Raw genomic sequence first — 23,319 nt, forward strand, 5'->3', positions numbered from 1 at the left:
CTAGTCTTAAAATGTGGATGTGCTACAGTACTTTATGTAAAGGCCCTGGGCTTTAGGTGTGTCCGGCATTCCCCTCCCAGTTGTCGTTGAGAGCCCAGAAGGGAGTTGATTGTTCTGTTGAGGACAAACCCACAACACAGGGGAACCAATCAGGGCCCGAGTAGATTTACGGTTAACAGGAGGCTGAGTGTGGCTGGTCCGGTGTGATGTTGACTACTATCTGATCAAATGCTTACCAAGTGCTTTCCTCACTCATGACTAATGGTTTCCAAACCCTCTGCATAAACTAACTGCTTCGTATTCTTGAGCTGTCGTTTACCGGCTTCTGCCCAGTCCCGCCTATATTTCCATGCTAATCGCTCCATTTAACCTCTGTCGGTTCATTGGCCGCTCTGCTCTTTCCTTCTGTCGGCAAATAAGTAACATGGGCAGTCACCTAGCACAGGTGTCCTGCAGTGGGATGAGTTGCTTCACTAAGACTGACTGCACTACTCACAGCTAACTGTCTTTCTTCCAGGGCATGGTCCCTTGGTGGGTCCATTTCTTTTTCGAAACTTCTTCCCAAACCTGCTTTCTCGTAGACCTCTTACTTTCTGAATGGGGAATGTGCAGCCGAGAGGGAGGGGCCTGCCGGGAGAAGGGGTATTGTATGTGCAAATTAGACAATTCTGTATATATGTGTTCCTGAAAACCAGTTCACGTCGGGTGATCGGCGTTACCAGGTAAATGGATAATGGAAAAATTCAAAAACTGTTTGACAAACAAATATTCTCAGTGTGCCCTCCCTATCGATTGTGTGGGTGAATATTGGATGCACTGGTATTTCAGGTCATTCAGAGTCTAGATATCCAGATAGTCTAAATCTGTATAGTTGTGGCCTGGATGCTGCATTTGGGATGCCCCTGCGACCAGCCATATCCGAACGTGACTGTCAATTACCTCGATTTCATTCTCTGGCTCAATGCTATTTAATAGGGGTGATGGCATGTCATTCAGGATTTGGAATCCCGCCCATCTTCATCACAGAGCAAATTGCAATGAATGTCAATGGGGAATGGAGGTTCCAAATGGAAGATTGGCCTTTCCGAAGGGCCACGCAGAGCAGTTCAATGTGTTCACCAGCAAGGGGTATAGGCAATTCATGATGTCAAGAGACGAAACAAAGCACAACAACTACAGATGGCCGACTAGAAATGTCAACCGGCTTGTGTGATACGAATTATAATTGCGGAATGTTTCTGAAAATGAAAACATGCAGCGGTCACCTATCCCCTCTTTGAAGTACCTACGTCTAGTTTGATCCTCCAAGGGATGGATTTAGCTTTAGACAAAAAAACGAAATCCCTTGAATTGGAAGTTGTATGTACCCTGGAATAGCAGCTGCTTCCCAGAGCCATCCCTTATGCCACCCTAGATTGGGAATCTCTTGTTGCCTCTGAGGCATCTCTTGGGATTGTCAGCGACGTGGAATCACGCCAAAGGACTGAGAACTGGATTTCTGACATAGAATGAGCTTAAGGCGGCGAGGTGGTAAAATTGTCTTGCGTAATGAGCTTTAATCAGGTGTGCTCATGCAGTGAATAGAGACCATCTAAGTAATAGTCTTTACTTGAGAGTTCTGTCATCTGAAAGGTTTACATTGTACTTTTTATTATCTCAACTGTGTATGACTGGGAACAATCCGGCATTTCACTGTCTGAATAATAAGAGCAAACACGATGAGGCATTAATGTGCTATTAATGCCCAACATACATTAGTAATGTACGAAACACATCTCCTGAATCACCTCTCCCATGAAACATCCACAGCTACACCAAAGTCACGATAACGCCATCCCTCACACACCCACGCTCAACCTATAATCTATTGGGTTTGGTATTGACCACCCCACAAACTGGGAATCAAGGAGTCACAATAAAAGCTGAATTGGGCTAGTACCTAATGGCTGGATATAATCTCAAACTCTATGAGTTGTACATTTGTGGGAATAGTCATTTCCATAGCTTAGAGGCTTTGTTCCCCAGGTGGTACCATACTCAGGCCAATATAGGACACAAGCGTAATGAGTTTTCCAGTTGGGATGGCCTGTAGGTTTCCAAAGTGTTTGAATCTCAGATGGAGACTGGGTGTTACCTTGTCCAGCAAACATTATAAACATCAGTGATACTTTGGCAAAAATAGACCCATGCACTTGGCTATTGGTTCTAAAGCTGCAGTAATAGTTTAGCTTGTCTGAGGGTTCTTTTTAATGATCTTTACCAAAATGCAGGGAGTTGTTGGATTGTGTTTCACCTTGTGTTGGTGTTTGTGTGTGTGTGTGTGTGTGTGTGTGTGTGTGTGTATACACACAGTGGCTCATGGATCTGCTTTGCCTTTAGTAATGCCAGCCAGACCTACACAGCGGCCCCGACATCCCATGGACCGGCTCCTTACGTACCACACTCCGATGCCCCAGCTGCCAAACCTCGCGTGGTCTCCACCGCCAGTATCCGGCCTTCTGTCTATCAGCCAAGTCCAGGTAAGAGAGATTCTGCATCCAATGTAATGAGTCAAGTGCTCCAAAAGAATTGGGATGGAGAGTGTGGTTGCTCTGTCTGTTGACATCAATCTGGCTTAACAATATGCTGTCACCATTGTGGGCAAGAACAATAATGTATTGCAAAAGTAGACCATGAACCAGCGGAAAAGGGAACTGGTGTTACCGCCAGACCAGTGGTGGTTACCATCGAAAAGCTCAAGGCCAGTTTCAAAAATTGGCAAAATGATGGCCAGATAACACCACTCTAAAAATAGTTTAAAACGCCTAGTAGTTTGGGCTGCAGGATTCTCTCTCTCTCACTCTCACTCTTACTCTTACTCTCTCTCTTTCATTCTCTCTCGCGCTCTCTCTCTCGCTCTCTTTTTCAAATAATAGTTGTGGGCCGGCTGATTTTTTACTGTTCATGATAAATTCACCAGAAGGGATCAATTGTTTTGTTTAGCTGCTGGAATGATGCCAGTTTGTGGATAGTACCCAGCCGGCTGTTTTCAGAGATAAGCGGTGCGTTTCTGTGGTTGGTATCTTCTGTATGGAGGCCTCACCTCTCCAGACTGCTAAAGCCAGTCTAAAGACCACGCAGAGACAGGTTCCAAAATAAGTTTAAACCATATGGACTCAGGGATGCAAAGATGTACACACTAGGGCAGATGAGGGCATGGGATAAACCGATAACGGGAGGCATGCATGTGATTTTCATGGCCCCATCTAGACGTCACATGATGAGACTGTGGAGTTGTGTGCAAAATTGTGGCAGTGTGCATGGGGGGTGGGGGGGAATGGCTGCAGGGGGCGTGTGATAATGAGTGTTGCATGGCACCCCTGCAAGGGGCCATGGTATCGTCTAGTGTATGGTGTCATGGTCACATGGTTACCCATGTGACCATCTTAATAAAAGGTCCGAGCCGCTTCCGGCTCGGCAGTCGAGACCAGCAAGACTCCGTGGTGTGTGTGTTTGTGTCAGCGCCATGGAGGCGCCCCACCACGTGCGCTGGGCCCAAGGAAGGGGCCCAGCTCCAGGACGGTGCCCCTGCCGGGCAACGCCATCCGGACGGTGCCCCTGCCGGGCAACGCCGTCCCTGTGTGTCTCCCTGGCCCTGTGAGTCGGGCCAGGGTGGCGACCCCGGCCTGGGTGCCCCCAGAGCCGGGGCCGCGGTAAGCCGGTTGCCAGCCGGCCATGTGAGGCGCTCCGGTGTCCCGGAGCGGGTGGGATGAACCCCCACCCTTCATCGTGCGGCGTGATCGCCGCACTCCAGCGTGTTGTGTCGGGTGCTACCCGACACGAGTATGGGGCTGCCCGGTGGACCGGGACGGCCCCCAACAATGGCGACGAGGAACGGGCCTTTGCGTGCCCCGAAAGATCTTGGTGTGGCGGGCCCATCTACATCTGGGCCCGCGTAGAAGTGATGGCGAGATGGAGGGAGTCCGCGGCTGGGCCGCAAGGATGTGAGGTGGCCCCGGAAGGTATGGAGGACGGCGGGCTGCCCGCCCGTCCCCTGAAGGTGATGGGTGAAGGTGGCGGCATCGGCGCGCGCGTGCTGCGCCCCTCCCCCACCTTGGATGTGGACTCCGCCGCGGCGGGGAGGGGGGGAGAGACGCATGGGCGGCGTCGGCCGCAAGAGAGGAAGAGGGCCCCTACCATCGCCGGCAGGAGGGGGGTTGCTGGGTTTTCCCTTCCCCTGCGTGAGAGGGCCCGCGGCATCGGCCGCGGTGAGGAGGCGCTGCCCCTCCCCCACCCGCGATGAGGAGGAGCGAACATAGGCGTGCGGGCCCAACTCCAACGGGCCCCGCGATGTGGAGAAGTCGCGGCGTCGGCCGCAAGAGGCAGAGGCCCTGCCCCTCCCCCACCCGTAAGCCGCGGGGACAAGGGGCGGCCAACTGCGCCGCAGAAGAAAAAAAAAAAATGTGTTGCAGGCCCGAATCCAACAGGGCCTGCAAAAGGAACGAAGGAGGCGGGCCCAGCACCAGCTGGGCTCGCAAGCACAATAGAGTGCTCGCCCCGAGGAGCGGGCGGAGAGCTGCCTGCCCTCCCCCCCCGCAGGCCGCGGCAAACATCGCCGCCGGAAAAGAAAAAAAAAAGAGGCGGGCCCATTATCAGCTGGGCCCGCGATGGGAAAAAAATAGGGGAGTGCTCGCTCTGAGGAGCGGGCAGAGGAGTTGCCCACCCTGCCCCTACTGGCAATGGAGCGACATCCGCCGCAGTGGGGAAGTCAGCTGCCCCTCCGCTGTCCCCATTCCCATCTGAAGGGGGACGGCCCGTGAGGGTGTGTGTGTGCGCCCACTCTGAGGAGCAAGGAAAAGAGGAGTGGTGGCGGCTGCAGCTGCAACAACGAAGGGGGGCTACCGGCTTTCCCCCAACGGCAAATAAACGGCAGGCATGAAGGAGAGGAAAGGAGGCGTGCGGAGGGGGGCCTCCTCCGAAGACTTTGGACTTGGCCGATGTGGCCCCTGGGCCTACCCAGGTGCGGCTTTGCCGGTGTTGTGTGACGGTGTTGTGACTGTCCTAAATGAACTCTGGTGAGGGTGCGAGCTGGCTTCCGGCGACTCCATACGGAAGATGGACATCATGAGTGACATTCCCCGGAAGACTGTGAGCCGGCAGACATGGACTTGCTTAAAAATGGTCCAGTTAGTGGGCAATGTTGTGTGGTGCCCACCGGCAGGCTCAGAGTGCTTTATGTGGTGCCAGTAGCCCTCACTGGTGCTGTTTAGTGACATGAGAGCCACTCACCCAGGTTAATAAAGGGTGTGCAAAGTAGTAGAGTGGCTCAAATAGTAGTTGTTGTGGTTAGGTGGGGATTTTGGGGTTTTTTCGTTTGTTGTTATGAAAAAGGAGGAGTGTTGCATGGCACCCCTGCAAGGGGCCATGGTATTGTCTAGTGTATGGTGTCATGGTCACATGGTTACCCATGTGACCATCTTAATAAAAGGTCCGAGCCGCTTCCGGCTCGGCAGTCGAGACCAGCAAGACTCCGTGGTGTGTGTGTTTGTGTCAGCGCCATGGAGGCGCCCCACCACGTGCGCTGGGCCCAAGGAAGGGGCCCAGCTCCAGGACGGTGCCCCTGCCGGGCAACGCCGTCCGGACGGTGCCCCTGCCGGGCAACGCCGTCCCTGTGTGTCTCCCTGGCCCTGTGAGTCGGGCCAGGGTGGCGACCCCGGCCTGGGTGCCCCCAGAGCCGGGGCCGCGGTAAGCCGGTTGCCAGCCGGCCATGTGAGGCGCTCCGGTGTCCCGGAGCGGGTGGGATGAACCCCCACCCTTCATCGTGCGGCGTGATCGCCGCACTCCAGCGTGTTGTGTCGGGTGCTACCCGACACGAGTATGGGGCTGCCCGGTGGACCGGGACGGCCCCCAACAATGATGTCCCAAATCAATAACATTGCCTAACCATGTTCTGTGCAACTCCGATGGACGGAACGACTTAATTACTGTTCCTTTTCACGTCCAGTTTCAATTCTTAATGTGTCTATTTCTGCCAGAAATGATGACTTCAATTAAACAATTCTAGGTCTTCTAGTGTTAGCCATTAAAGGAATAATGGCTACTTCTCAAAATGCACCAGCAAAACCTCACCCTCTCGCGCCTTGCCAGCACTTTTCGGGTCTTCAAGTGGCTACGCGGATTGACTTCAATGCACTTTGCTTGCCACACTGTCATGAGCTCTTCCTTCTGTTGGTCACATTCCATTTGGGACCTTCGCTCTGCCAATCATCGCCTCTAAACCTCCACCGGATTATCCCTATAAAACAGGGCACACACCCATTTTCCTCTCGACTACCTCGTCTATAGAATTCTCCAGGGCTCGGGGTGACGCCATCGTCACTAAAACAATACTGCTGAAAACCTTGAGTCGTCAGTAAGTGCCTATACCCAATTAACTTCAACTCGTGCAGCATTTTGCATTTTTAAAGCGCTCACACAGCCCGCGGGCATCGAAGCGCTGTTGCAGAAATTGTTTGTTTTTTAGTTCGTAATTGTTTTGTTTCCCTTTTTATAATGTGCTTATACACCCAGAGGTTTCTGAGGGCGGACCCAGGATCGAACCTGTGATGCTCCGTGTCGTTTCGTTTCCAAGGCATGCACGTTGCCGCTGAGCTATCCTCCCAGCGCTTAATGCAGTGCGCTGGGGATCTTTCAGGGGCACAAGCGTGTGCTTCACAAGTCAGACGTGAGGGGGTTGGGGGGCTCTTGGCAAGCTTTCCATCCCATTTTGATCCCACATTTATTTATTGACTTGATTGTAACACCGTACTTGAGTTTGGTTTCTAACAATGGATCCCGGATTCGAACCTCTCTCACTCTACTGCTGTATTGCTTCCAAGACCAACGCGATGCCCCTCTGCTATTCTCGTTCACATGAATCAATAGGTTGCACAGGGAGTTTGATGCATGAAATCGTATCTGCCATTGAACCTCCACGCCAACTCTGTACCTATTCTTTTCTTCTGCTCGACTGTTGTCTTTGGTGGCTCTCCTCCGTTCCCTGGTTGGATACCCTTTCTTGGTGCTCAGGTCTTAATCGTGGTCTGGCTTCTCCTTGACGTGAACTGCTGCTGCCAGTCTGTGGACTCTCCCGTTCTAGATATCTTCACTGCTGCCAGTACCTGCTCCATTTCCAAAAGCGGGTTTTGCGTCCAGAAGCCAAAGCCGCGTATATGGCGGCCACATCTGGGAGCTCCGTGTCCAGGGCCCAATCCTTATGTTGCCCCCGGAAGTACCACTGGTCTCCATGCTTCTTGGTCTTCTGGTCTTCGGAGATTGCAGGTTTGCAGGGTCTAGAAGGACATACGGTATGCCCAATTGCTTCAAGGTGGGTCGCATCACCAGGAACTCCTTCATTTTGGCAATGCATGCATGCGAAATTTCCAGGGATGGAAACCATGCCTTCCTCCAGTATTTACAGGCCAAGCTGTTTTGCTTCCAAGATGATTGGATGCACCGGTTGATGTCTAACGAAGCATGCAACACAGGGCAGTTGTTTGTCACTTGGCCCAGGGTATCTTGGCATTCCCGGGTAAACTCGCTTTATATCGCATTGAGTGGGTGTATGAATTCCCTGTTGGAGTCTTTCATCTACTGTCTGCAGTCCTTTTCCTGCTTTCTGCTCTGCTCATCTCTGCATATTGTATGTGGTGCCCCAGACTGTGGTGAACCTCCTCACATGTATCACAGCTTCTGTAGCTTTCAAAGATGGGCTTGGGAGGTACAGCGTTTTCCATTCTCTGACCTGAGAGTGGGTGTGGGATTGTTGCTACCTGTAATGGATCACAGCAGTATATGGCCTAAGCAGTAGCACATACAATGATTAACTGCAACCTCGCACATCAGTAGTAAGGCTCACAGAGCAAGAGCTTCCAGACCTGTGATCAGTGCTGGAAATGAAAGAAATGTACTGGGGGAACTGGGGGGCTAGAAAAAGTAATGGGCAGAGCCAGGGGCGTGGCCCCATGCACTGGTAACACAATACAGTATCTCTTCATAGAACGCAATCCTGGCAATTTGCATAAAAGCAAAGAGCATTATGGGAACATAATGTCCACAATTTTTTATTTGAAACATGTCTTATAGTGAGTCAGTAAGAAGCCCTTTTAAGTGAATAATGGAATTTGGGTTCTGCAGTTTTGATTGATCAAACCCTAAGAAAAAAAATTCTCTATATTGCAAAACATATATACCAGTTTGGACAGCTTCAACAAGTATGTGAGGCGTTGGCTGTTTTCTGTATTCAGTTTCCCATGCCGAGCTTACTGAAACTGTCTCTTGAAACATGGGTTGCTCATGCATGTGATATCTCTGCTTAAGGACAGGTTTGTTTATTTATTTTTATTTTATTGGGCAACTGTAAGGTGCTTACACATCAAGAAAATGAGTTCCAAAGCGCCCACAGGGCAAAGGGAAGGGTACAGCAAGACAATGGAATATGATGAGCAAAATACAATAGCGGTCCTACCAAGCCTTGTGAGCATTCAACGTGTGAAAGTGCAGAGAGAGAAGGGGTAGGGGAGGCTGTAAGTGCTAGAGGTTCCACAGAGCCGGGAAGTGCCAGAGAGCCAGTTACACAGGCAACAGTTAAGTGCCAGGCAGTGACCACTTGGTGGAAGACGGGTTACCAGCCAATACAATAAGTGTAGGCCTATAAGACATCCCAGGCCAGTCAGTGCCCGAAGGCTAGTGCAAGGGGAGGGCGGAGGCTGCAGGCACTTGGACATAAGGCCAGGACCCAGAAGGACACATAAGGGCCCAGGCCACCAATCACACCAACTGTGAGGGATTAGCACGGGAGGGAGAGTGGGAAGGAGGAGAAGAGGAAAGTCTTGAGGTGCTTGCAGAACTTGAGGAGATCTGGCTCAAGACAGAGAGAAAGGGGGAGGCTGTTCCAGAGGAGGGAGCCTGCTGAGAATAGAGAACGGCCTCCCGTTCTCTGCTTAGGGATGCACTTGACAAGCAGAGAGTTGGAGCCGGAGGATCAGAGGGATCTGGAAGAAAAGGATTTGGTGAGAGCAAGTTGCAGAAAGTGAGGTCCCTGGCCCCAGACAGCCTTATGGATGATGCAGAGGGATTTAAATTAATCTTTGCAGCAACCAGGAGCCAGTGGAGATATTTTACGGCTGGAGGGATATGGTCCCTGGGCTTGAGGCCAAGGATAAGTCATGCAGCCCTATTCTGGATAAACTGGAGGGGGCAGAGAGAAGAAGGTAGATTGAGGAAGAGGCTGTTAAAAAAGTACAGCCTGGAGAGAAACATAGCTCTGGGGACATTAAACTCCTGGGGAAAATGAGGAAAGGGGGGGGGTGCCTCTGAGGAGGTAGAGTTGGAAATGGGCCTTTTTGGCAAGGTCCAAGATGCGAGGAATGAAAGAGAGACAAGAGTCGAAGATAACTCACAGGTTTCTGGTTTCAGGGGATCGGGGAGAGCCCATTGAGGGTGGCCAGAGTGAAGGGAGGGAATAGGAGTCTTGATAGAAAGAATCTTACTCTTGCTGGAATTGAGACAGAGATCATTGGAGGTGCATCAAGACTGGATGGTGGACAGGCAATCGGGAATGACAGAGGAAGTCAAAAGAGATGCAGAGGGTGGTCTGAAGAAGCGTTGGGTGTCATTTGCATAACAGGTGGAGAGAGAAAGAGAGAAAGTGGAGATCAGGTGAGCAAGATGGGAGAGATAGATGTTAAAGAGCCAAGGTGAAAGAATAGAGCCCTTGGGGATGCCATAGGTGGAGATAGAAGTTGGTGAGAAAGAACCCAGGATAACCTGGGAGGGATGGCCAGTGAGGAAGGAGGTCAGCCAATCCAGTGCCCTCTCTGATATATCAAGGGTATCATAGAGCCACTTTATGTGGATGGAGTGGTTGACCGTGTCAAAAGCAGAGGAGAGATTAAGAAGAATGAGAACAGCGGGTGTGTTGGAATCAAGAGATGCAAGCAATTGTTCACGGGTGTTCAGGCGAGCAGTTTCCATGCCTCTGGATGCACGGAATGCAGATTGATGGTTGTGCAGGTAACCAACAAACTCAGTATGCTGGGTCAGTTGGTGGAAGACCAACTTCTCCAAAAGCTTCCCAAGGATAGGAGTGAGAGAGTTGGGGCGGTAGTTAGCCAGTCACGAGGGGTCGCCAGAAGTCTTTTTCAGGAGGGGGCACCCACAGGAGTGCTTGAGAGAAGAGGGGAAAGACACAGTGGCAAGAGAGTGATTACAGAAATCAGTGAGTGCTGGGGCAAGGGAGACAATGTTGTCCTTAATAGTTCTGGAAGAATAGGGGTAGACCTGTTTGGAAGTGACCTTCATAGAGCGAACAACTCTAGTGACCTTGTCCGATGTGATAGGATTGCAGGAGGAAAGAGTGGAAGGAGGAGGGGCTGAGTGTGGCAGGGTGATGGGAGGAAGGGGGGAGAGAGAGAACTCAGGATGTGCTGAGTTTTAGCAGCGAAGTGGGTGGCCAGTGCAGTGCAGAGAGCCTAGGAGGGGAGTAGAGACTGCAGCTGGATTGGCTAGTTCCTTGCAGATTCTAAAGAGTTCAGCTGTGTTGTTAGAAGCTCCAGAGATGCGGGCCTAGATGTCAGCCCTCTTCTTGAAGCGAATGGAGAGACGATATTGCCTTTGGAAAAAGGGACAGGCCAGTTTATCAGAGGATGAGTTCGAGGTCTGCCACTTCCATTCAGCAGCTCTACACTTGTGTTTCAGGGCTGCTAGATCAGAATTGAACCAAGTGTTATGCTTGGGGGCAGGTTTCAAATGGATCCTCATGACAGCGACATGAATATCAAGAGTCTTAGTGATAGCGAGATGGAGATTGTTGAGGGCAGAGTCAATAGTTGAGTCAGTAGTGGGAGATGAAGTTGGAAGTGAATGCAGCAACTGACACTCATTTCATTGGACGGATGTCCGCAAACGAAGCTGGCAGAGATGGGGGAGGTTCGGTCAGAAGGCCGAGAGGTCCCAGGTGGGAGGAGAGGAGGGAGTGGTCAGACCGGAGAGAGGGGGTGGAGAGCTGGGTAGAGAGCAAAGGATCAGTATGGATGAAGGCATCAAGAGTGTGTCCAGTCATGTAGGTAGGACCAGAGGGTGAATAGAGAGGGAGATAGAGATGCAGAGGTCACAGAAGAAAGTGGAGGCCGTGATTGAAGAATCAAGGTGGATGTAGAAGTCACCCAGAAGGAGGAGTTTAGAGGTGGAAGTCAGGAGAGAGCAGTACAAATCGGCCCAATCTGAAAGAAAAGAGGAGCTCTCACTGGGAGTATCGTGCTCTGAAGCTGAGTTATCACCTGTGGAAGCAACCCGCGCTCCAACGAGCAGACTGCTTTCAGAAGACTCACCAGCCTGCAGAATCTTCTGAAAGCCACATGCTTTGTTGAAATGCGGGTTGCATGTCTGTGCGATAGCATGACTTCCAAGCAGATCCATGAGTGTCGTGGGCAAGACCCTGCGTTTGGGGACAGAGCATTGCTCTGGCAAGACTTGTCTTGCCGGAGCGCAGCTCTGTCTTGTTCCAGTCAATTCCCTGCACTGCCTGTGATTGTTTGTGGTGTTCTTAGATATTGGTCTACTGTATGAAGTAATCAACGGGTCCGAACATAGGCTGAACCACACACACTGCTTCAGAAACGTACCCATTACCTTAGTAAAACAGCCAGCCTCCATTCCTGCAGTCCTTATGCCACATTCATTGGCTCGCCCTCACCAATAGCCATGGTGACTCTCTGATTGGCCAATGGCTATGTCCTCAAGAGTGTAAAGGGGAGAGACTAGTATAACGTCCCCTGATTGGTGAGGGTCAATCTCTCTGCAGCGGTCAGGGTTCCCAGCTGTGTTTGAGGTTGAATACTGCCTCTGGTAGTCTCTCTGCCCCAGCTTGCAACACTTATTGACAGGTTAAATGCCAGCGACAAGAGCTACGAAAACTAACTTAGCTTTAGGAACAGCCCTCAAAGGTACCCTTAGGAGCAGAGGGAGAAGGATCTGACAACAAATTAGGATCTGACAACACATGAGGACCCTACGTACAGTGAAGGAGGTAGTAGAACTGACTGGCATAGCTTTAAATGTTTTAAGACGTGCAACGGTGAACAGACTAAACATGTGCCATGTTACAGGATGTTTAATAGATTCTGCTATGACGGGATGACGCAGAGACGTTCAGATTGCCCCCCTAAACTCGTGTCTTCTTCTATTGAGGAGGAGACCAGACCTCGAGCGACTACTAGCCATGGGGCGAAAGCTCCAGTCTGTAACCCACCGAAAATAAGTGACAGAGTGACAGGAATTTGGGGGAAGTTACTCCCTTTCGACTTCTCACACATGCAGAGGTTCTCTCATCGTTGCCACATGTGTGGCGCAGTCGCGGTTTAGTGACTATGTTGTTGGCTCTGAAGCTTAGAGACCCTGACTTCTGAAGTGGACCAAACGATGGGACCCTTAGATGTACAGTCATTGGTTGGTTTATTCAGGGGTTTTAAGGGTGCCACGAGTTGTCATAAAGGCCACTTCGTAGCACTACATTTGAGTGTGTGTTGGCAAAGAGCCTGAATCCGAGTACAGATGTGTCGAGGGGAAGGAGTTTCACGTGGGTACGAAAGATGAGGACTTGTTGAGGAAATCCCCTCAGCCACTGTTCCTCACATGGGGCCTGGTGGTCTGTGGTTAGGTGGAGTGGGCTTGAATATTCAAAAGCCTGGCGTGAGGCGGCAAAGCTTTTCGTTTCTTCCTCTCGCAGTGGCCTTTGCGGTAGGGATGTCGGTGTCTTGGAGCCGGGTGAACAGGCGTGTGGTTGATGGGGGTGAATGGGAGGGCGGGAAGAGTAGTGTAAAGGAGTGCGTAGAGAGATGGATGGTCTTGCAGAGAAGTGGGGCACATGTACGAGCGCGGGTAACATGTACATGGGGGAACTTGTAGGGAGTAATGGATCGGAGTGTGAGGGGGGATTAATATAAGTACAGGAAGGAGGGAGTCGTGAACTGGAGTGCAGGTAGATGAGTGAATTGGTGAGGACGTGAATGGTCAAGAGTACCGCAGCAAATTAGCCAATTGTAAACAGGGTCACATAACAGAAGCAACAAATACAAGAGAGTGGTGAATTCTGGTGCAGCGAAGAAGCGAAAAAGGGGTTACGAGTCAATGGGAAAGTAGGACATAAATGGGAGAGGGGGGGAAACAACAGAGCCACATGCAGACCTATAAACTGGAGTGTAAGTAGATAGGTTCATTGCGATAGGGTGAATGGGAGAGCGGGAGTCAAGCGCAGAGAATTACTTAACCACTTTAAACAAGGGCACCGTGACACTTTAAGTTCACTTCAGTTTATGAAGCCAAAGTCCTCTTGCAAACTCACGAGCGACCACTAGATGGCAGGAATGTACCAGTTGAGATTGGAGACCTGGTTTAAGACGTGGAATCGCATCTTTCACCGGGGTCTGACATTTCGTCACTTGAGCGAATGCGGCCTCTTTACACCTCTGTTGATGTGCTGCAACTTTTGGCAGCCCCTAGCTGTGATTTTTAACTCGTTTGGGAGAGGCGGCCAGAGGCCGAGATTGGCAATAACTATGTTGCGCAGGGGTAACTTCACCCAATAATGTGTCTGTCTCTCAGTCCCCGAGTCAGAGGTTTCCTATTATTATTGTCTACACCGCCTGGTGTTGGGCAGTAGCAACTACTTCCCTTTTTGAATGCTATAGCCTACTTGTATGATGCCATTGCTCCTGGTTATGTTATGTTGTGTTATGTTATGTTATGTTAAGGTACTTATATAGCGCACCGTCACCAACGGAACTGGTCCCCAGGCGCTCTGACGGATCTGTAAGCGAGAAGCTGGGATGGGTTAGTAAGGTGAAGAGGGAGTAGGATAGTGAGAGTGTTGGTGTACTGTTGGCAGCTTGAACTCGGTGGAAACCGGGTGCTGAGCTTTGGTGCAAGTATCGGAGTCAGTCTGCGTGTGCTGTAGTTGCGGCATATGTGTCGTTGCGGTGTGGGGAAGTGCGTGCGGCTTGTTGTGCGAGAGATGATTGTGTGAGTTTTTGAGAGAGATACGTATGCAGAGAGTTTGAGCGTATATTGGTTAGTGGGTTATATGACATTTATCAAGCTAACATTCACAGTTCTGTCTAAGTGTAGTACTTGCTAGCCTTCATAATTCCGTCTAAGAGTGGCATTCGCTAACCTTCCCGATAATTGTCTAGATGTGGGGCAGGATAGTGTTCTCAGTTCTAAGTGTGGCACATTCTAACATTCATGTTCCGTCTAGGTGTGGCATGTGCGAACATTCACAATCCTATCTACATGCGAGGCAGGCCTGAGCTAGGAAATCTGACTAAGTGTGGCGTAGGCTTCAGTTAAGAAGTCCAGCTAGGCGTGGCACATGCTAACATTCAACATTCCTGTCTAGATGTGACGCAGGCTAAAGTTAAGAATTCCGGCTAAGTGTGGCACATGCTAGCATTCAACATTCCTGTCTAGATGTGACGCAAGCTAATGTTAAGAATTCCGACTAAGTGTGGCACATGCTAACATTCAACATTCCTGTCTAGATGTGACGCAGGCTAATGTTAAGAATTCCGGCTAAGTGTGGCACATGCTAACATTCAACATTCCTGTCTAGATGTGACGCAGGCTAAAGTTAAGAATTCCGGCTAAGTGTGGCACATGCTAACATTCAAATTTCTGTCTAGATGTGACGCAGGCTAATGTTAAGAATTCCGGCTAAGTGTGGCACATGCTAACATTCAACATTCCTGTCTAGATGTGACGCAGGCTAAAGTTAAGAATTCCGGCTAAGTGTGGCACATGCTAACATTCAAATTTCTGTCTAGATGTGACGCAGGCTAAAGTTAAGAATTCTGGCTAAGTGTGGCACATGCTAACATTCAAATTTCTGTCTAGATGTGACGCAGGCTAAAGTTAAGAATTCCGGCTAAGTGTGGCACATGCTAACATTCAAATTTCTGTCTAGATGTGACGCAGGCTAAAGTTAAGAATTCCGGCTAAGTGTGGCACATGCTAACATTCAAATTTCTGTCTAGATGTGACGCAGGCTAAAGTTAAGAATTCCGGCTAAGTGTGGCACATGCTAACATTCAAATTTCTGTCTAGATGCGACACCTGCTAATGTTAAGAATTCCGGCTAAGTGTGGCACATGCTAACATTCAAATTTCTGTCTAGATGTGACGCAGGCTAAAGTTAAGAATTCCAGCTAAGTGTGGCACATGCTAACATTCAAATTTCTGTCTAGATGTGACGCAGACTAAAGATAAGAATTCCGGCTAAGTGTTGCACATGCTAACATTCAAATTTCTGTCTAGATGCGACATAGGCTAATGTTAAGAATTCCGGCTAAGTGTGGCACATGCTAACATTCAACATTCCTGTCTAGATGTGACGCAGGCTAAAGTTAAGAATTCCGGCTAAGTGTGGCACATGCTAACATTCAAATTTCTGTCTAGATGTGACGCAGGCTAAAGTTAAGAATTCCAGCTAAGTGTGGCACATGCTAACATTCAAATTTCTGTCTAGATGTGACGCAGACTAAAGATAAGAATTCCGGCTAAGTGTTGCACATGCTAACATTCAAATTTCTGTCTAGATGCGACATAGGCTAATGTTAAGAATTCCGGCTAAGTGTGGCACATGCTAACATTCACATTTCTGTCTAGATGCGACATAGGCTAATGTTAAGAATTCCGGCTAAGTGTGGCACATGCTAACATTCAAGTTCCATCTTGGTGTGGCACATGCTAACATTGGGAATTATGTTCTTAAGTAGTGCAAAGCAACATTTACAGTCCAGTCATGCGTAGTTTTCGGTGGGTGGTCACAAATATCTCTAAATATGCATGGTGTAAGTCTGTGGCGATGTACTTTATGGAGAGGTAAGATAGTGGCAGGGGTTTTCTGGAGTAGAGTAATTGCTCTACTCCCCACCCATGCCACACTTACAGTTTTTGTTGGTGTCTGTTTACTGCTGGCTTCACTGGCTTCCCCTGCGGACACCGGCAGACACATCTTGGAGCTGCCAATGAAGGAGCCGCCCTTGGCCTTGGGGCCCTTAGCCGTAGGGGTTGCCGGGCATAGGGCTGCCCTGAAGTGTCCTTGATGTGCTAGAGGCGGACCAATCAGGGCTGGGGAGGCGGGCTCGGAGCGAAGCAGGAAGCGGGCGGGCATGGGCAGGGGAACCGCGTGCCAAGTGCGCACCAGGTGCTTTTAAGCACAATTTAGGCATTTTTGGGAAGGTATTCAGGTGAGGGTCAGGAGACTCTTACCTCGGCCAGGGTGGCTGAGCAAATCACCCAGGTGGAGCTACGGTGTCTACACCGAGCAACATGCATCTGAATCCACCAATCAGGTTCACAGAGTGGGTTGGGAGGCGGGAGGAGGGTGGGAGAGGGAAGTGGGGAGCCGGGGAAGCTACCCTGGGCAAGGCCGCAGCACAGGCCTAACGGGGCACCCAGATGGCGAAGGTAGGCCCAGGAGGGTTGCCACTAGCAGCCTCACTCACCTGGGGCTCAGGATGGCAAAGAGCACCCAGGTGGAACTACGGTGTCTACACCGAGCAACGTGGATCTGAATCTATCAATCAGGTTCACGGGCGGGTTGGGAGGTTTAGAGGGAAGTGGGGAGCCTGGGAAGCTACGCTGGGCAAGGCAGCAGCACAGGCCCAAAGGGGCACCCAGATGGCAAAGGTAGGCCCAGAAGGGTTGCCACTATCAGCCTCACTCACCTGGGGCTCAGGGTGACAAAGAGCACCCAGGTGGAGCTACGGTGTCTACACCGAGCAACATGGATCTGAATCCACCAATCAGGTTCACGGGCCGGGTTGGCAGGCGGAAGGAGGGAGGGAGAGGGAAGTGGGGAGCCAGGGAAGCTACGCTGGGCAAGGCCACAGCACAGGCCCAAAGGGGTACCCAGATGGCGAAGGTAGGCCCAGAAGGGTTGCCACAAGCACCCTCACTCACCTGTGGCTCAGGATGGCAAAGAGCACCCAGGTGGAACTAAGGTGTCTACACCGAGCAACGTGGATCTGAATCCACCAATCAGGTTCACGGGGCGGGTTGGGAGGCGGGAGGAGGGAAGGAGAGGGTAGTGAGAGCTGGGGAAGCTACGCTGGGCACTCACTCACCTGGGGCTCAGGATGGCAAAGAATTTGTAGAATTTATAGAATTCATATAAGCAGTGGTGGAAATGAAAAAATGACAAAAATGTAAAGGGGGATCCCACAAGGGCTGGGTGGGGATGGAGCTTGGAGGAGGGGGCGGAGTTCAGAGAAGGCGGAGCTGGAAGTTGGACTCAGCTTACAGGACATTTTCAAAATAATAGTTATTTATTTTTCATCAATTCCACTTTAAATCACTTCCATGGCAGTGGTGCACCCAAGGTACTATTGTTAATGCAGTGATTTTTAGTACATTAAGGGATCCATAGACATGCTCTACAGTAGAAGGCTACCAGGGTAGCTCAGCAGGTTGAGAGACTGTTGCTGAGATGGTATATATTCAAAACTGGTTGTTAGTCGTATGGCTTTTTTGCAATTCCTTATTTAAAAAAAAAAGTGCTCTAAAATGTGTTTGGCCAGGGGATGTATTGGACTAGTCGCTTGCTTGGATATTTCTGCCCCTGTAGTGAAAATAAAAAGATGGCTCCCGTGAACCCACAGTTTAATTTCCTAATAACTGCTGTCAGCACAACGTAAGTGTTTATTTGTGATTAACCAGTTTGACAAGCATATAACATCTTACTAAATATAACCTGTGATAAAACACAAAGGAAGAGGCACATAGTACTGGTGTGGTAGTCAGACAAAAAAAAACATTTCAAAGAAGACTAGTGAACTAGTGAATGCAAACAGCATTTTTGAGTTTAAATATGACCTTTTTTTCCTATGAAAGTGTAAAATGCACAGTTGGAAAACAATAGTGTGCCCATCATGTAGAAAGCCTGCTTTCAACAGTGATGGCCCCCGCCACAGTGACATTCATGGCCCATTGATTCCTGTGGTGTCCCTTTCAGGTCACAAGAAAGAAAACGGGCTAAGCGAATAGAAGCTGTAGCCGTGCGACTGACGACTGGGGGAAGGGGCTGCGAGGGGGAGCAACGTGCACAAACTTTCTTCACTACTTTCCTTGTGTAATTGCACATACTTAAGGCATCACAGTTATATGCTTTGCAGCACCCTTAAAAATCAGTTATACAAAAAACTGATCAGCATAAAAAACGGGAATTCATAAATGATGCAGGAAGGCAATCACACATAAATGGTAGATATAGTGTGCCGTGCCTGTAAAAACAAATTCATAATCAGGTAATCTGAGGTGTAGTGTCATGCAGTAAGAACTATCACGATAAAACACGATCCATGCTCGCAGCATTAGATCACCGAGCCCCCAGCTTCCCTCGGCCAGGCTGGGTGCTTGGTAAAGCCGGGTTACGGCTGAGGCAGGCCAGGTCCAGAGATCCGGCCAGACATCTGATGCCGGGTCTCGGGCCCGGCAAGAAAAGGCTCATTGACCAGCGCTACATATAATCATTTGCTACGACGTCAAAGGTTATTCTTTGTTTCATTTTTAAGTAACTGTAGAGTGAGGGGGAAGACCTGGTTTCTATGCTGTATAGACTTGTCTCCTGCCTCCCTGCACACCTGATGCATGGGGGTGATTGCTCAGGGAATGAAAAGGCACACCTGCAGGGCAGGCACAGCATCAAATTATAGATGTGTAGCTTTCAACTGCACGGTGTATTCCCCCCCAGAGTTCCAAGTGACATCATAGAAAATTCAAGCTACGCTCTCGTTGTATCAGATGACACTTGGAACTACTCTGTAGAATATCCCCATAATAGCACATTAGTTTGACTGGTGTCCAGGGCCCATGTGCAGCCTCAGGGCCCTGATGTCCCACATCTTATCATCCCAGCTGCTGTCTATCCTCTGCAATTGCTTCGGCTCACTCTCCACCACTGGAGGCTGCACTTACCTTTCTTCATAGCACTTCACCTGCTGCTCTCCATGAACATGACAGCACCTATCCCATACCCCTCGCCCCTCTGCATTTGCACGTTCTGAACACTCACAAGGCATAGTAGGTTTGTCTTCCTCTCCCCATTGTCTCTTCTTATTTGTTGTATGTAATTATTTAATATTGTTGTAATTATATTGTCTATCATTTTCTGTCCCCTCGCTGTTGCCCTGGGGCGCTTTGAAAGAGTATTTGCTCCTGTATATGCGCCAAGCAAGTGAACAATAAATAAATAAATAGTTGATAGCTACACACTTAACATTCTATATGGGTTTTTATCCTAATTGGAGTTTTATCAAGATACAGGCTGATGAAATCACTCAGTGGGTTAGTGCTTCTGCCATTGGGATCTACGCACACACTGAATGACACAGGTCTGAATCCCAGGGGGCAAACATTACATTCCCTAAAGATGGTAAAATGAGTGCCATTGATTTCAAGATTTTAAACATTGTTGAATTGGGCATCTGTAACAGTAGACAAAATAAATATTTTATCTATGTAGCTTTCTCTAACACCTAGGAGTCCCCATACAATGTGAAAGTGCATCCAGACTTTTGGGGGAATCTTGACTAATATTGATATAGTCACATGGATCAGATGAAATCCAGGCCATATATTCACATTTCCATGCATTGTCATTGTCATGTCACAAGCAATATTTATACATATATTTGAATATCATCCAAGCACACTTTCCAAAATGTAGATTTCATTTGCAGTGTGCATTGATTTAGCTATTAAAATCCAGGAAATATATTGATGGGTTCCTGTTTGGAGGGAAAGGGAGCCCCAGAGAGGGGCTGAGAAGTTTGCAGAGGTAAACCTTAACCACTCCCTATAAACTAGGTGAAGCACAAAAGAACATTCAAGTTTGCATACCTCGTCTAGGCATTATATGGTATTGGATTGTAGTAATTTATATAGCGCCATTTCCCCATTTGTATGGCATCAATGCGCTTTGTGGTTAGAACGCCCTCAGGGATCGAAGTCCAGGTATGGGAAATTCTAAGAGTTTACTTTTAGATGCATGTGTGCATTCTGCCAGGGTTAGGATTTAGGAGGGCTAGCTAGGCTCCAGTAAGCAACCCAGAGGTCAGGCACATGGGCAGGTGCTGTTGGTGGTTAAGACACAGTGCTAGTGCAGGAGGCTCGATGTGTGCCCAGCTAGACTGAATTAGTCGTAGGTTGTCGATATATATTATTGGCAAAGGTGTTGAGGCACGTTAGGGGTTTCAGTGCGTACGGCTATGCGAGCAGCTAGCTGGATTCTAGAGTGCATGGATAGGGAACCATGCCTGTGGCATGTGTCCACAGACGTGGTGCGATTTATACATACCTTAAACTCGAACAGAGTTTATCTTCAATGTCGCTTTCCTAGGTCTCCCAAGATGATTGGCTGGTCTCACAAATCGAGAACCACCTTGACACCTATAGAATGCTATTAATTAGAGGCACTGTTATACTGCATTTTCTGATGATTACTTTTCATTTTCAGCGAATGTTAATTACTGTGTACAATTTGGGAAGTTAATAATGTGTAGGTAGGGATTAGAAATATATGGAATGGCACACTTGAGTTCCTATGTCAGTGGTCCACACAGGACTATAGGAAGGTAGGAAGAGAGGCAGCTAATGTGGGAAACATAGCATCATAGAAGTCATGTGTTGGAGAATTGTTTAAGGGGCGCTGAGGTTCGGGAGCGTCACCGAAGCTACAAGGAAAGCGTCTTAACTGGCTTAGAGTCTGATGGAGTTCAACCTTACATTCACCTTTGGGGAGCTCTCTCCTCTAATCTAAAGTGCTGTGACTGCTGAACTTCCACATAGCTATGGTGCAAATACCCACCACTGAAGGAGTGAACTGAGTAGGCTTGGCCCACTTCTGGGTCTGTAAAATAAACTGTGCACCGGCACAACACAGTTTTGCACACCATTTGCGCCAGAGCCAAATTATCCAGCTGCAAAAATGCATTGAAGCAATGCGTATTTACATAAGGGCATCTTTTACCCCTGTGCCAAATTGCACTTGCAATGGAGCAAAGTTTCTGTAATGTGGCCTCGGGTGGATTTGGGAAACCTTGGGATCTTACTCTGATTTACTTCCATCAGTCCCATTTCAGAGAGTCTCTCATTCAGAAAACAGGGCCTGGATTCAATTTAGGATGAGAGAATAAAAGAATTCACAGATCTTAAAAGCTATGCTTCAGGTTTCTATAAGGTTTTTGCATAGTGCTTATTTATTTATTTATTTGTACACTTTTAATGCACAGGAGAACGCGGGCATCAGGGTGCAGAAGAAAAAAACAAGGTCAGAAAATAGGAGTGAAAGACCTCAGGAAATGCTGTGGAAGAAAGAAAGAATCTAGCCGAAAACAATTGTTTTTACCCCCTTCCGGAATTTCAAAAGATTTGTTTCGGCACGCAAAGATTTAGGAAGTTTGTTCCACAAGGTTGCGGCCTGAGAGGAATAGGATCTACCCATTCCTCTGACTCGCTTACTCCTGGGGACTAAAAAACAGCCCCCATCGCTTGATCTGGTGGACCTAGATGGATGGTGGATTTTGAGATATTCTTTAAGGTGGCCAGGTGCGTGGCCAAAGAGACATTTGTGCACTATTGGCAGCTTCATACTGGATTCCACCCACTTAGAAATGTAATAGCTTTTGTTGTTACCAAATGTAATGGTATTCAGTTTATTTACTTCAGAAGGTGAAACACTAGGTTGGCCCTGCCCGAATTCACCCTTGCTACATGTTGGCTGGACCCATGTCAGAGGCGAGCACTTAACGTGTGGGCTATTCTCCCGGCTAATACTCTGGCAGATCCGACCACAAACATATACTCTGGCTAGAAAGACCTAGAAAGACCTTTTACTTGTCACAAACTCTGAATAGGTGTCAAGCAATGTTTGCCGGGCTCTAGGCCGCCTAGCTGTGAGGTTGCAGCATCTGCTTACAGGAGCAGCAGGGTCTCACATCTATGCATGACTGGGACCTTTAAATCCGGCGCAGTTGGAGCTTTTCAAGGCAGTATGAACACCAATTAAAAATGGACGGTGCCACTAACCCCCCACCCCAGTGTAACTTCCATCATTATCGAGAAGGTTGGGAAACAGGCACCCTTTAAATAATTTCTCACCGCAAGGTTATTTGTGAAGACCGACTGGCAATTTCAGCAGGAAGTTTTAGGGTATCCCAAAGCAGGTTGCGGTTCACAAAGCCAGACAACTGTGGTGAGATCCATAAATGCTGTGTACATTGTTGTACATTTTGTAGTCTAATATTTAGTCGCCACCAAGTACAAACGGAGCTCCTGGTCTGTCATTCCAACCTTCTGCCGATACTCACATCTGGTATCGGCCAAAATGCTATTGTCCCTACCCCATTTTTCTAGTTTACTGCATATTAGACGTCCATAGATCTTTGTCTCGCAAAGATATTAGCCCATATGATTGGAACAATTTCCTATCGCCTCTTTGATATATCTAGACAATCGTGGCTCTTGTCAGACTAGATGGGAGATTCCCGGATCCATTATTGTCTTCATGATTCCTTGGCAGGAAAGCGGATCCGCGTGTCTAGAATTTGTTTACAAAGTTCTACTAGGATACAATCGGGCTTTAGGTGCTTTTTAGAAGTGTGCTCTTGAATTGCTTTGCTAACTTCCAGGTTGAAGAAATAATATTCAGTCCTGGGCAGAATGAAACTACCTTTTCAAGACAAACATTCAAACTGTAGCTACTCACATAATTTCTATCCACTTAAACACAATCCATCCCTGTTTAGTTCATAGTTTACCTCTGTTGCTCCCATCCACATGCCATTCAGAGATGGGTGACTAGCAGGGTCTTGGCCACCCTCTCATAACTATAATGGCCGAAAGGCACACACACATCATAGCACCTCCCAATTCTGCCATATTTTGGACTCCAGTCGCTCCGTGGGCGTTCAACCAACAGCACGTGCGGAACATAATTATGGTGAAAGGCGCTATACAAATGACAAAATTAAATCAAATTAAATTAAATGTGAGCACACAATTATCCTAGTAAACAGCCAGGGGATATAGCACAACTTGTGCAGAAAGGCGGTACCTACTACAATGCCGGCTTCTAAGTAGGGATACTGCCTAATTTACACCTGGGCTTCGGATTTTCCACATCATGCATGGGTCGAAGTCCTTTATTAGTTTCATGCTCGATGGAGGCACCACTGCTCTTCTGCAACAGCACTAAACTATTCATGTTGCTTATGAGAACATACACCGGTGGTGGGGAAGAGACTG

General features: G+C 48.8%; 1 protein-coding gene across 4 annotated transcripts in view; it reads left to right on the top strand.

Annotated features, from left to right (window-relative positions):
* LDB3 (LIM domain binding 3) overlaps positions 1 to 23,319 on the top strand; it is a 501,927-nt gene that overhangs the window by 345,819 nt on the left and 132,789 nt on the right. For all 4 annotated transcript variants that reach the window (XM_069610771.1, XM_069610772.1, XM_069610773.1 and 1 more), the window contains one exon: positions 2,380 to 2,519. In XM_069610771.1, coding sequence (XP_069466872.1) covers positions 2,380 to 2,519 — 140 coding nt within the window. The remainder of the gene's footprint in view (positions 1 to 2,379; positions 2,520 to 23,319) is intronic.

Source organism: Ambystoma mexicanum, chromosome 8 (assembly GCF_040938575.1).
Source record: "Ambystoma mexicanum isolate Mex_15411 chromosome 8, UKY_AmexF1_1, whole genome shotgun sequence".
In the NCBI taxonomy this organism is placed as follows: domain Eukaryota; kingdom Metazoa; phylum Chordata; class Amphibia; order Caudata; family Ambystomatidae; genus Ambystoma; species Ambystoma mexicanum.